General features: G+C 43.8%; 1 protein-coding gene across 1 annotated transcript in view; it reads left to right on the top strand.

The window, feature by feature from the left end:
- Positions 1 to 14,623, top strand: part of sv2a (synaptic vesicle glycoprotein 2A) — a 42,515-nt gene that overhangs the window by 18,832 nt on the left and 9,060 nt on the right. The window contains exons 3-8 of the mRNA XM_046400062.1: positions 8,620 to 8,800; positions 10,259 to 10,410; positions 11,724 to 11,857; positions 12,700 to 12,789; positions 13,430 to 13,537; positions 14,407 to 14,495. Of these exons, the coding sequence (XP_046256018.1) occupies positions 8,620 to 8,800; positions 10,259 to 10,410; positions 11,724 to 11,857; positions 12,700 to 12,789; positions 13,430 to 13,537; positions 14,407 to 14,495 (754 nt within the window). The remainder of the gene's footprint in view (positions 1 to 8,619; positions 8,801 to 10,258; positions 10,411 to 11,723; positions 11,858 to 12,699; positions 12,790 to 13,429; positions 13,538 to 14,406; positions 14,496 to 14,623) is intronic.

Here is a 14,623-nt window from a genome sequence, read left to right as displayed (position 1 = left end):
ACCATAATAATTTATTCCAAAAGTGAACTGAAAATGCTGCCGAGTCAACATCAGCCAAACTGAAATACAGACAAAACAGGAGAATTAAAAGTTCTTTGAGCTGAATGAGTGCGGCAGCTTAGCAACACCTCGACATGGCCTCAAATGTGCAGTTGCATTATTTAATTTAGCCAAATTAGATGAGATCTAATTACATAATCTCCAGTGTAGTCGCAGGGCTTTGACTGTTCAACTGTACTGCTGCCATGCAGATGAACGTTGTCTCCCTGCAGATGGGGGGGCAGGCGTGGTGTGTTCAGGAACTGTGCTGTTGGACAGTTAAACAAGGACGCAGCACCAGTTTTGTCTAGAAGGATTCCAACTTGAAGGTTCGGGTTTCTTTATTGTCTCCCATAAGAGAAAATTCTCTCGTGTGATTAATGATGAACCGCTGCCTCAAACCACAATAACAACACGCTAGCCTGAGGTAAAACAACCGAGCAAATTAGCCACAGTGGCATTCACACTGCTGTGATAACGTGAGATTAGAAGGCGTAAACCCTCAGACCTCCTTGTACCTAAATTACAAGCAGTGACATCTCAGTTAACAAGCAGGCAGGCGATTGGTGGTGGTTATCTCCTCTGTTTAATCCATTTATTGCCCTTTTATGAGTTTAACTGAGGAGGACAAACCGATGTTTATAACTGTGCTGTTGTGGAGCAACAGGATGACCACAGATCAGTTCAGCAAGGAGGCCAATGTTAGCCTGAGTGTTTCTTTGTTTAAAAAGGTCACAGCTTGTACTCGCAGTACAAGTTTAAATTCTCTTTTAACCTTGCCGTTCGAGTTCAGTGTGTTCTTTGCCAGCTCAAATGCAACAGCCTACTGCTGCTCAGCGTGTTGCAGCACTGCATCAAGAGGTTACGTGTTTGAGAGGAGACTTTTATTTCTGTTTTCAGCTCAGGTTTTCCTGTTTCCCTTCCTGAGTGTTTACAGGTGCAACAGACGCACCGTTTTAACTCATTTACTCACATAAAGTACACACACACACTCACAAAGAGCTGCATTTGGCAAGCATCCATGCCTTTTATCGGTCACTGGGTTGTTGTGTTGTCCCAGACGTCCATGCGCAGGACAAGGTATGGACACAAATACGCTGACCAGCCTGCGTATGAGGGATTATGTCTGTGTGCTCAGACCTCCATGACAGCTTGCATGTGTTTCATACATGTACAGAACTGTGTGTATCTGTTCCAGTAGGGAGACAAAAGCTAAAGGCATCAGCAGTGGCAGTATGAAAAAAAGAAGCTTTAATCAGTATTCTTTTTAAAATCAGTGTTTTAATAATAATGGATCAGCTAATGTGAAATCGGCCAGTTATCTGTGATTAGCTCATAGAGAAGTACCACTTGACTCTGAAGTTCTGCTATAAAATAAATAGTTTTTCTTGTGATCTTCAGCAGGCAGCTGTTTTTTGTGGCAGATCTGTCACAAATGAAGTGTAAGCTACGTGCTCAGCACCATGCGGCAGCAGACAAAGTGATCAACTAGCTGATGAACACAGCGTTTAGCAGCCGATGGGATGGATATTTCTCTCAGGAGCTGACAGAGACCAAGAACAGGCTTCATGTTGCTCCACATCAGCCTGTTTGCTAACTCTGCCGGCTTCATCAGGTTCTATTATGTCGTCGATGCGTTCACGCCTTTTTTTCCGCTCTCCTTTAAGTGGCCAAAGAAATCAGTTATTACAGGTTCAAATTAGTATAAGAAGTCAAATGTACCCCGGAGTGCTGGATAAACCTGCTCATAGTGCAGAAGGCTGTGAAGTGATTTGTTTCGTTTTTAGGATGAAAACCTTGTAGGCCTAATTTGATTTTTCACAAAGGAAGGGAATGAAGTAGAAAAAAGGAGGGGAAGGAATGAGGAAAGAATACAGAAAGAAGGGCAGAAATAAGAAGGTATGGAATTAAAATAAAATAATAGAGCAAGAGAAAAGGACACTGTACATTTACTCAGTTGTGCTCGGTTACGTCCATCACTCCCCCCTTTCCTCCCCCCTCTCCGGCTGGGTTTGTGTCATGCCACGGGGGAGCCAGTAGGGAGACACGACCGATTCCCTCCACCCTCCCTGTTACGCAACACGCCTGACTCATGCTAGAGAGCCTCTTCTGCTCATGCCTCTCTGCATCTCCATGATTCCCAGTGTCCTCACCCCCACCCCCACCCTCACCCTCTTCTTCTCCACACGGTAGTGTCGTCGTAGCGCCAGCCGCTTAGCTCGTATTGTATGTTTACATTTATACTGTGTGTGTGCAGTGTGCGACGGTGAGCGTCTGCAGATTATTAAATCCCTTCCAGCAGAAAGCATTCAGATGCACCCACAGAGAGGAATTCAGAGGCAGAAACACATCGCAGCTCGGCAAAATCCCCTCCGTCCACGCAAAGCTTTTCTCTCTGCCATTTTGACTTAATCACGGTCTCCAGGCATTTTGACTTGGTTAGATGTGTAATGTAAGTTATATACGTGCACATCACCATCCTGCAACACTTTAATTTCAAATTAAGTGAGGAAATTAAAATGAGAGCAGCCGGAGTGAGTGTTTTGGATGCGTTTTCACACGCCGGAGCTGAAGGAGACGCTTTCACAGGCAGCAGAGAAGCACTGACTGGTTGTCATTGGTTTGTCCTTGTTGTGAGGCTGCGGAGGTTGCATCTGCAGCACCGTTGGTTTTCCCGTAACGGGAAGAAGAACCTGGGGTTTGTTACGTGCAGCAGCTCAGCCACACCAAAGAGATTTCTGTTGAAGTGCTGGATAAGTAGAAGTACTTTAAATGTCAAGTAGCTTTCACATTGTTCAGCCTTTGGTGTATTCTGCCTGCTTGACGAAGGGCTAAATGTCTGTTATACATACAGTGTAAACAGAGATGGGAGATGGCAAAGAGTGTGATATTAATACAAAATACCCCTTAAATAAATGTATCCAAATAAAATATAAAATGCTGTTGCCAGAAAATTAAAGCTAAAGACCTAAGCATGTACTTTGTATTGTCAAAATGCAGAATAATGTTGAACATCAAGATTTTTATAAGATACACAAGACTCAGAGTTTGAACCATACAGGAAGAAAGAACAAGAAGTAGAATACTGCTACTACTACTACTACTACTACTACTACTACTACGAGTACTACTACTACTGTAAACAACCTGCCTTAAATACTTAAAACAGTACAAAAAAATGGAAAATAGTATTTCCTGTACAGTATGTAGAAACTCCATCTCTGTCCAGTTCAGTAAGGCATTTGAATACTGCCACTTCCTGTACCCACTGTCAAAATAAAAGCCCTCTAGCATTTCACATTCCGTCCAGCTACGTAACAGGTTTTGACCAAGTAATACTTTCTGTTTTTTATGCATCATGGAGAAAGTATTGTGAGTATTATTACACTGCATGTTCTGTTGAATATTCTCCCATTGAGACTGAAGCTGCAGTCTTTGCTCTGTGCATTGTGGCTGCATGTTCAATTAGCTGCTGCACATTGCTCCTTAGGCTAAAAGGATCCGCTGTATACCATAACGTCTCCTTGGCCTTTTTAATGAACAAAGATCAAGGTTGTAGGGAGACACACGAGATGAAGAGAAGATGGAAGAGCAGAACTATCTGTGTTTCGGACGCTGCAACCTGCTACGTTTAATTAGCTGTTCTAGCAATTAAAGTTTGGTACACATTATTGTAAATGGGAATGAGAGTCGGAAAGCTTGGATATTAGTATTCAGCTAGCGTGAAAATAAATATGCAAGCTGTCAGGCGACAGATGCTTCCTGTTTTTTAAATTTCTTTCTTTTGGCAGTAATGCTTCGATAAAAGCTGTGACTTAACATGTCATTTTGGTGGCTTTAGCGCTTTAATTTTTCCACTGACGCTGCTGTAATTCGAATTTCTTTGAGAAAACAATTTCCATTTCATTTGCTTTTTAGGTGATTGGCTGATAATAAAGCCTGATAAGATAGAAACAAACAGCAGCTTCCCCGTCTTTAGAGTCACACAGACAGTGAAGTGAGTCTGTATTTGTATTGTATTTAATTAGTGTTAGTTTAGCCTTCACACCACAGTACTCCATGTGACGGCGTGAGCCCACTGCTGTCAAACTGGTCATTTCTTTTTCTTCAGTTTTCAGTGGTTAGCAGTGAGGAGTGTGATGGCTGACTGATCAACCAAGTCAACTGATGAGGGACTGCTGAAGAGCCTCAGCCCCCCCCCTCCAACCCCCGCTCATTCAAAAGCCCTGTGCGCTCTGGCAGAAAGGGAAAACTGACTATTAATAGTGCCCTGCCCCCTCCCTCATCCATGTGCACAGACACACAACCCTGCAGAGGCACACACTTTTTCTTTCCATGTTCACACACACACACACACACACACACACTACCCAGAAACCTCCTGGAGCTCTGTCATAGCACAGACAGCCACCATCCTCCCCTCCCCTCTCTCTCTCTCTCTCTCTCTCTCTCTCTCTCTCTCTCTCTCTCGCCTTAACTCTCCATCCTCCCCTCCCCCCACTTCCTGTCCAGAGTGCCGAGGTGCTCAGCTGTCTGAAGCCTCCAGCTTCTCCTCTCCCTCCTCATCCCACTCATCTCCCTCTTTCTGAATTCCTCTGACTTCGTTTCAGCTCTGTCTGGTGGGGAAAGAAAAATATTTTACCGTAACTTATCGTAATGTCGCAATACCACATGAATTATTAAAGAATGGAAGAGAAAGCAGTAGTTGTTTGTGATATTACACATCCCAGACGCTTCGCTGTAAGGCGTAGGCGTAATTCACTGGAAAGTCCTAGTAGATAAACATGAAAACAAATAGATAAGGTGGGGGTTGATAGAAGGTTTACGGGCCTAAAACACGAACAAAAACGTTATTATTTAACCGAACAAAATGCATAATTTAATGTGTGTGAAGCTGTGTCAGACAAATACAACTAGAATCCGTGGTTGGTCTCGAAGGCTGGCGAGAGCAGAATCATCGTCGGCAGAATGTGTGTCACCCTCAAACCTCGTTGTGACCTTCGAATCTCCCTGTCGCTGCTTTCATGGCCAGACGTCGTGCTGCACACCAAGAAAGTAGCAGCACAGACTGTGAACGCATACACAACAAAAGTGAGCCAACCTTAAAAAACACATCATGAGGTTTACCCCAAGATCAGCCCGACTGTAGCCGCCTGAAGTGATGTTACCTTTAGTTCAGGCTGAATTTGATCGAATTTTTTTCTTAGATCAGAGACTGCTGTGTTCTCAGGGGCCCATCATGTGACTGTATAGGTCATCTGTAATGAAATGCTTTTTGGGGCTAACAGGCAAACATTTACACTGTTTGTGTCTTCTGAGAAATCTGTAATGTGTCTGTCAAACTACTGCAGTTAAAAACGAAAGGTAAAATCACACAGTCAGGCGCTCATTACTTAATCTCTGTGTAATAGTCCTAATTGCTGTTAATTAGAGGCCAAACTGCAAAGTCACAAAGTGCTTTGCTTTTGTATATCGACGGCCGCAAGATTTCGCTTTCAAACTTTGCACTCAAGTAAGACCCCTAATCAATTATTTTCCCCGCTTAATTGAGATAAATTGAGACGTAACTTATCTCTGAGCTAAATGCGGCTGCTAATCCGTTCTGGCCGCACAGACGGACAAACCCGAGCTGCCTGAGTGAGGCGACAGAGTGAGAGATGGTGGTCCAGTTTCAGCGAGTGCTGAAGAGGTTGACAGCTCGGCACAGAAATCACATTCCCTGCATGCAGCTCACGAGGAGGCCTGAGAAGACGTGCTGACTGCGTGGCCCGGCCTGATGGCTGTGGATGTCTTCCTGTCTGTCCCTCCACTTCAACGCTGCTGCATTGCGACGACGACGACGACCACTGAGCCAAGTCATCACTGGCTCGCTCTTGCTGCTATGAGCTGTATTGTCAGGAGAAGCGGCTGCACAGCTGCCCTTCTGCCCTGCCAGGGTGAAGCATGTGCAGATAAGCACAGACACACACACACACACATCGTGGAAACTGATGTTTGTGCACTCAGTGTAATCAGTCAAGCAATGGAATGAAAGTCACCTTCTTCCCCAGTTCAGCACTGCAGTGTTTACACAGACAGACAGACAGACAGACAGACAGGCAGAGGACAGACAGAAGGAATGAGTCACACTCTCTCACACACACACACACACACACCATCAAAGCCTTTAAAGGTCTTTTCATCTAAAAGAGAGGGACACCCCGATTCATATTAATCCAGGTCCTCCCTTAGGTTGTCTCCCTCAGTATGTCCAGTGATTCTGTGTGTCCGTCTCCACCGTCCAAGCAGCTTGTGAAGACTGTGTGGTGGATTATCTTTGCTGGTCCAACAGATCACTAACTAGTCTGGCTCATCTGTCTGGTCCTTTCACACCATTCAGACAAAATAAAACCAGGGCAAACAGTCTCAGCTGTTGTGATGTGATTCCCACTGGGTGCAGAAACAACTTGTGCCCTCATTGTTGCTGGAAGTCGCCTTGATTGTTTGTGTTTTGACAAAGTACAGCAAAATACTCTGTGACGTGTACAAGCGAGCAGCAGTCCACCTGCTTAGTACAGATTCAACTGACTTTGGTTTAGTGAGGATAGTGAAGAAGTGCAATTAATGGTGAACCTGCCTTAAAATGAAATGACAAAATGTCCAGCAGACTACAATCAAAACCATACAACACTAATTTCTTTTTTCTAACTTTGACAGTCGGGAAACAGGAAATGAACAGAAGCCTCCTGTTTTAAAGTTCTTTTGTTTTGTTGTCCCTTCCATCCTTTGTCACTCTGTAATAATGTCACACAACTTCCCCCACCCATATCATGTCATATCATTATTGTTATTACTATTATTATTATTGTTATTATTATTATGCATCTTGCCACAGCTGCTGCAGGGGTTTGTCACGTCAATGAAAACATATGTCATATTGGCACCTTTAATTAAACGACGGATGCTGTTGTTCTTTTCGTGGGAAACAAGAAACGCAGTCCAAGGTTTTTGCAGAATTGTTCAATATTGATGTCTTTGTCTAGTGATGGCCAAGTTCAAACTCTACATTATTCTCAACTCTTATTGAACCTCTCATCAGAGTTAAGCTTTACCAGCTTAGCTTTTTTTTTTTTTTTTTGTCAACTGATGAGCCATTTTTTGTGCCTGCAGTTATGAGGTAGTGTCGTGTTACTGACGCAGGATGTTGTCAGATCTAAAATCAGCTCGACATATGGACTCTCACACAGTATGATTAGCTGTGAAAAGGTGGATTGTCCAGTCAGAATGGAGCATTTTGACAATGCAGGGGTCTTCATGCTGAGCAAACTGGCTTTAATTTGTCCTTTTAATAATAGTAATAATGTAGCTTGTAGATTTTACATACAGAAAACTGCCAGCCTTTTCCTCCTTATGCATTCAGAGTGATCTCACCAATAACTTGTGTCTCTGCAGGCTCAGGCAGCGTGAAGGCTGCTGACAGGATGTCAATAAGGCAGCGACTGTAAACGTGTGTGTGTGTGTGGGAGTGTGTGTGTGTGTGTGTGTGTGTGGGAGTGTCCTCAGTGCTGCAGAGGGAGAGAGAAAGCTGGAGACGGCGTGAGGTTGTGAGGGATGCGAGTCATGTTAGCACCTCCAATCACAAGAGCAGGTTGACAGCGGTGATGTTTGTTTCTGAGCCTGCCTGCTCTTTGCCACTCGCTTCCCCTGATGTGCCAGCTGTGATCATACTGGAGGAAAAAAGATGTTTGTGGACCAAAACGAAAAACATGTTAACACAGAAATTGTTAAAATGTTAGGAGTCATCTGTGATTTCGGTCTCTGTTGCGGCTGGTGTGTTTATGGAAGAGTATGACATGTTGGGAAACACATGGATGTGTGATTTTGCCAAGATCCAAAGATCTTTATCACCCTCGTGTTGATATGCTAATCCTTAAGCTACAACCAGCAGGTGATGACCTCAGGTTAGCATGAGGACTGCAGGTCAGGGGAAACAGCTTGTCTAAAGCTCACTAATTAACATGCAGAACACACTGGATCGTTTGTTTACACTTTAGATAAACAATGTAATAGCACGTTGGAGCTTCCATACTCAACCTCCATGAACATTCCTCCTGTCTTGACTTAAAGCTAAGATTGTGCATCTGCTGTGAGAACTCTGAAAACGCCTGTCTGTTTAAATCCGCCTTCTTTGTACAGTCCAAATTATTTCTGTTAGCGCGTTTTGTTTCCTCTCAAGTGAATCGCTTTGTGAAACTGCTTTACGGAAAAGGATATCATCATAATCTTGAGCCCGCCGCCCCTCTGCTGTGGTGGCGAACGGTTCAAATGATTAGTCAGCACTTTTCTCTTCCTGTTTTGTGCCTTGTGCAAAATACTTCAGTAGTCCAATAAGGCCTGCAAATGAGCTAATTTACTGGGCATTGGAAATCTAATGGGAGTGGAAGTGAGGGCTGGAAGTAATATCAATGAGTGTACTGATGATTATCATGTCCTCTGTCTCTCGCCCCTCCCTCGTTATCTCTTCCCCTCACATTCCCCTGTCGTTACACTCTCCCTCACCCTCTCTCCTCCGTGACTTTGTGTCCCCTCTTCCTCCCTCAGGTCTGATCGTGTACCTGGGGATGATGGTCGGGGCGTTCGTGTGGGGCGGCCTGGCGGATCGGATTGGCCGACGGCAGACCCTCCTCATCTCCCTCTCCATCAACAGCGTGTTTGCCTTCTTCTCGTCCTTCGTCCAGGGCTACGTCTCCTTCCTCTTCTGCCGGCTGGCCTCCGGCGTGGGGTGAGGACACAGATGAGTCACACACGGCCACCGCAGCCAGTCACGACTGCTGTGGTACATCAGTTCACTTGACAGGCACAGCAATGCCACGTGTCCAGGAGCACATAAAGACACTGTGCCAACGCGGTGTTTACTACTGTTAACTATTTTGCAGTGTTGGGATGTGCTTTTCGTTTTCGGTTTGATTTACCGTCACAGTAAGCCTGAGCTAACTGTTTAGTGTTGGGTGTGAAAACTGCAGCCAACTGTCACACTCCTTATTTGAAATTAATAACTTGTGGCTGCTCTCTTAAGGCTGTTTCCGCCTGCGCTGCTGCGTGCTGGTGGCGAATTGCCAGTGAAATGGAGGCCCTTTCTCTGATTGTTGGGGTGTGATTTTGTAATTTTAAATCATGACCTTCTCCAGGTTGTAGATGTTGTAGATACAGAATATTAGCTGATCTGGTTTTAACCACAACAGAAATATTTCTGTTTCTATTTCTGTTTGTTCCTTCAGCATCACCAGCAAGTCAGAGTTTGTTGACATTTACCACATGGGTTGGTGATCCTCTGACTTTTCATGTAGCGCCACCAGCAGTTTGACATTTTTGGTTCGAAGTGAAATGTCTTGACAATTTGATGGTGCAGACGTTGATGTTCCTCACAGGAAGAGCTGAAGTAACTTTGAATTGTGTCATGACTGAGTACCTGTACTCTGTGTTAAGGTTACGCAGCAAATGTTAGCACGCTGATGCACAAAACTCAGCCACCTGTTTAATATCTGCGTGTTCACATGGTCACTGTGAGTATGTCTGCATGCTATCATTAGCATTTAGCTCTTTTTCAGATTTTTCAGTTAATGGCTTTAATGCAAATGTAGAAAGTGCAGTGAAATCTGGTAGTAAAAATACAATGAAATCCTGATTTTTGTTGGCATTTCTCTTTAGTGATAGTTGAGACAAATAGTGTGGCTCAGATTTGAGTCCAGCTCTGCAGTGAGACTAAAGAGTTTTGACTGCTCCTTCCTCCCTCCCTCCCTTCCTCCCTTCCTTCCTCCCTTCCTTCCTTCCACGCTGTCATTTGCAGTGTGGTAAAATGTAAACTTTTCCAAATCAGTCTTCGCTCCTAATCGCCTACAAGGTCAAGGCCAAGTTGTCTCTCATGTCTCACAGTCTTTCCAGTTGCTTTTTTCTTGAAACCCTTGCTCTTAATTCACCATATTTCCCTCTTCCCTCCCTTTGTTCTGTTGTTTTTCTTTCCGCTCTTTTCTTTCCTCACCACATTGCCTAATTTGTTTTCTTTTTCTTCTTGCTGAAATACCATTGTCATCTCTCTTGCTTTCGGCTTTTCGGCCCTCTGTAGTTCCTCTTCTCTCTTATCTCACGCACCGTTTGCCTCTCCTCTGTGTGAATCCTTCCTCTCGCTCTTCTTTTAATTGTCTTTGCATTTACTTTCGTGCCTCCCTCCTTTACTCCACAGCATTGGCGGCTCCATCCCCATCGTGTTTTCCTACTACTCTGAGTTTCTGGCTCAGGAGAAGCGAGGAGAGCATCTGAGCTGGCTGTGCATGTTCTGGATGATCGGTGGTATCTACGCCTCCGCCATGGCCTGGGCCATCATTCCACACTATGGTGAGGCAAACACAAACACATCGCTCAGTCAGGAAATTATTGTCTGAGGCAGTGTGTTTCGCCTCTTGGGTGAAGTCTTAGTCCTATAGCTAAACAGCCATCATCATCATTTTAACCAAAGTCTTTTGCATCACAAAGTTATGCACACAATAAAAAATCTGACTGGGACCATTTGGCATAATGATACTGTACTAAATTACTCAAACTGTGACCTTTTACTTGTAATGGTGTAGTTTTATACGCTTTACTGCACTGTAAAGACAGTGGGAACTGATTGGATCAGTAGATTAAATTCTGTCAGATGTGTAAAGATGGTAGAAAAATACAAGTAAACTGCAGCTCTTGCTTCACTTTTAAGAATGTCAGGTTTGTGCAGGGCTTTGGCTTCGTTGTCCTCAAATTACATAACATTAAATGAAACGTACACGATCCTGGAACACGATGGGGGTCGGTGGTCTGAAGCGTTCATATTTTCAGGGTTAGCTAATCTACTCTTTTCATCCTGTCTCGGGCTGTAGTGAAGTCTATCTACTCCAGATCAGGTAAAGCCCGTTTTTAAACCCCATACATAAACACAAAATGGTCTCTGCTGTCTATAATGCAGTTGACAGCTGACAACCTTCACTTGACCTTTGAAACAGTAGCTTAAAAAATGTCCACTGACCAGATTTATTTCTGAGCTTTCAGTCACATTTCATGTCCTTCATCAGAGGATGGAGTTGGATCAGTTGCTATGAGGTTTAAGTGGAAGTACTGGTAGTTTAAAATTAATAGACATCAATATACAATTTTGTTGTACAGGCAACTGTTCAATGACAATAAAGGTGTTGAATCTTGAATCTGAACATCTAATAATAAAAAAAGGCATTGGGGTTAGAAAATGTGTCACCGTGTACAGCTGAGGAAACGTGTTTCCCTTGTTTTTATGTTCTTAAATTTTAGTCAACATCCCTCAGTGACTGAGACCAAGACGAGTCTGAGTCACTGATTCACTTCAGTGCAGTGTTCAGTATCACACACCTTGACAAAGACCAAATGAGGCTGAAAGACGTGTGCAGTTCAACTCAGTTTGTTTCAGCCTTACTGATTTGTCTCGTGCCGAGTAGAAAAGAAGATGGTTTTGTCACATCCCTGGCTCACAAAACAGAGCACATACCACAAAGTCACCGCAATGCAGTTTTTAATCACTGCAGCTCACAGACACGCATATAACCAGAGCCTCACGGTATCAAAACTGCACACACAAGTCCTGCAGCTGCCTCTTGGCTCTCCTCAAACACCTCCCTCCTCTCTCTCTCTCTCTCGATATTCAGGCTGGAGTTTCCAGATGGGTTCGGCCTACCAATTCCACAGCTGGCGTGTCTTCGTGTTGGTGTGTGCTTTCCCCTCTGTGGCGGCCATCTCTGCCCTCACCACCATGCCCGAGAGCCCCCGCTTCTACCTGGAGGTCAGCCTGGCTGCTCTCGCCACACTTGTGGCCTTGTGGAAATGCTGTTCGAATGCGTGTTGACTTCTTGAATGTATAAACAGCTTTGAAAACAGACGGCATCTGCGCGCTTGCAAAGTGTGTTGCAGACAAAGCGCTGCTTACACACTTTTCCGGAATATTTTTGAATAAATGTGTATATATTTACATCGTGGAGAAGGCTAAACAGAAGCACTGCTGAAGGAATGTTTTATTCCTGTTCACTATATTTTGAATACTAACAGCCTAAAAGTAAACAGAACAGTTAAAGATGCTGGATGTTTTAAGTTAGCCTTAGAGGTGATTTTCTTGTTTTTGTGCAGAGCCAGTCTGTGTGAAACAAATGCTGTTTCCAGTATTTGTGCTAAGCCAAGTTAAGCGACTGCTGGCCGTAGCTTCGTATCTACAGCCACGAGTGAGTCTTTTCAGCTAATTCCTGATGAGAGAGCAAACACTTGGGTCTTCATATGCTCCTTTGAAACCACGTGAAGCAAAAACACTGCTGAATTTAAAAAGATCAGCATGCCAGCACAATGCTGTTTCACGGTTTTCACATCTTGGTTTGGACCTCCTGAAAAACATGCGGTGTATGCTAACGTTTCTGAGCATTTGAAGGATTCATTTCGCCAAATGTGTGTCAAAGTTTTGTGCCGTTTGTCTGTTTGCCATCGAGGAGTCTATTAATGTGCAGTTTTCGACCCAATCACTTACTGGGAAAAAAAACTACAGCAAAGTGTCAAGAAGTTGAAATATTGACTTTCCTTTCACCCTCCCTGTTGTCGTACCTGGAAATTAAAACCACAGAGTTTGTTTTTCTCCTCCAGAATGGGAAACATGACGAGGCGTGGATGATCCTGAAGCAGGTCCACGACACCAACATGAGGGCCAAGGGCTACCCAGAGAGGGTCTTCTCTGTAGGTCCCACCCACAAGTCGCTTACTGTCGCTGCTGTGTGTGTGTGTGTGTGTGTGTGTGTGTGTGTGTGTCTGTAGGCTAATGCAGTGCAGCAGGCTCTGCTCTCTGTGCTGCATACATTTACATATTAATGGTTTAAAACAGATTGTCTTTAAACTACTGCAATTTCTTTATGCTTCAAACCACGCAGTTCATATTAACAGTTAAATGAAATATGGTGACAAAAAGCCTCCATAACCTCTGTCATACTGTTAATGGTGAGACATTAACATTTTCAGGAGCCTTTTTAATATCCCAGGGGGAGCTTATTTGCCTGCTGTTGTAAATCTGTTGCGATTATACATAAATTTGAAGTAATTGAGATAAATAATAATTTATGAAGACCATTAATTCTTCTGAACATCTGTAATATTTTCAAAAAGTTGTTGACAAATCAAGAAGTGATGAAAAACGGTACATTCAATCACAAGTCGTAGATTTTGGATGTCACATCCATATTACAGCATGCGTTACACATTTGCTGTTTCTAATTTCCACTGCATTGATATCAATTATGATGTTGCTGTGGGGAAAAAAAACAACAAGCTCCACACAGAGCAGTCAGATCTAAATACTGAATGACTGTCTTGTTGTTTCCAGGTGACCACCATCAAAACAGTGAAGCAGATGGAGGAACTGGTGAACCTGGGTGATGGAGCCGCCTGGCATGAGAAGTGGAGGATAAAGCTGAGTACACTTTTCCATCAGGTGCTAAAACCTTTTCACTGCTTTTAATGTAGGAATATTAACTGTGCATGCGGTGCGACACTTTGCCATCTCAGCCTCCCTGAGACGGTTTCTGACTGTTTGTGCGGAAATTATTCGGTGGAGTGAACCAAGTGTTGCCGCAGCTGACCAGGTGGCTGGTCTCAGACAATCACGCAGGTGAAGAAGCTGCATGTGGATGAGGTCAGTTGGCTGTACTGCCAAATCCTCTGAAATGCCATCGGAGACGACTTACGGGAGTGAAATGAACGTTCCTTTCATATGCAACAACTCCGGTGGACATTCCTGCAGCCAGCAAGTGCACATTTTACAATACACAATAAGCGCCTATGCACATATTAAGAGTGCATAAGAGTCTTAAATCTTTGAATTGCTTTCCTTTAAAACAGAGTGTGTCATCAGTGTGCACTGCAAGCAATCGAATTCAAACCATGGAAGCATCGCAAACTGATATTATAATTAAGGAAGTCGACATTTTATTCTATTTTAGGTGTTTTTAGTTATAAGCACATTCCACACGCAGATGTATTTCCTTTAAACACACTCCAGTAGGAACCTTGATGAAATTTTGTAAGACTGCTCAGCTCAGCTCAGGCTTTATTTTTGTGCCAGTTCTCTCTGTCTTTGCGGATGGTGTGTATTTAGTGTGTATTTAGTGATGAATGGTGTTTGTTTCTCAGCTTGTGCTCGCTGAGTTTGTTTATGCCTCTAAAGGGATTCTGGGACGTGGTGTTTGTTTCTCGCAGCTGATGGAAAGAAACTTGTTTATAGAGACATCAGGTTCGGTGTGTGTACTTTTCATCTGACTGTAGTGTATTTTTATTATCTTCTCCATGTATTTGTTCCTTCAGGTGTGGAGTAATTTCCAGACTGTTTTCTCGCCGGAGTACCGCCGCACCACCTACATGATGATGGCTGTGTGGTTCTCTATGTCCTTCAGGTAAGATTAGGGTAAAAAATGATGCACCACTGCAGGCTTTTCTGGGTTTTACTGACACTTCAGGTACACACAACCAGTTATTTAACCAGTCAGTGAAGTCTGTTTATCACTTAGCAGCTTGCTCTCAG

Source organism: Scatophagus argus, chromosome 9 (assembly GCF_020382885.2).
Source record: "Scatophagus argus isolate fScaArg1 chromosome 9, fScaArg1.pri, whole genome shotgun sequence".
Taxonomy (NCBI): Eukaryota; Metazoa; Chordata; class Actinopteri; family Scatophagidae; genus Scatophagus; species Scatophagus argus.
Note: the sequence above shows the minus strand (reverse complement) of the source record. Positions and strands in the feature narration are given on the sequence as shown.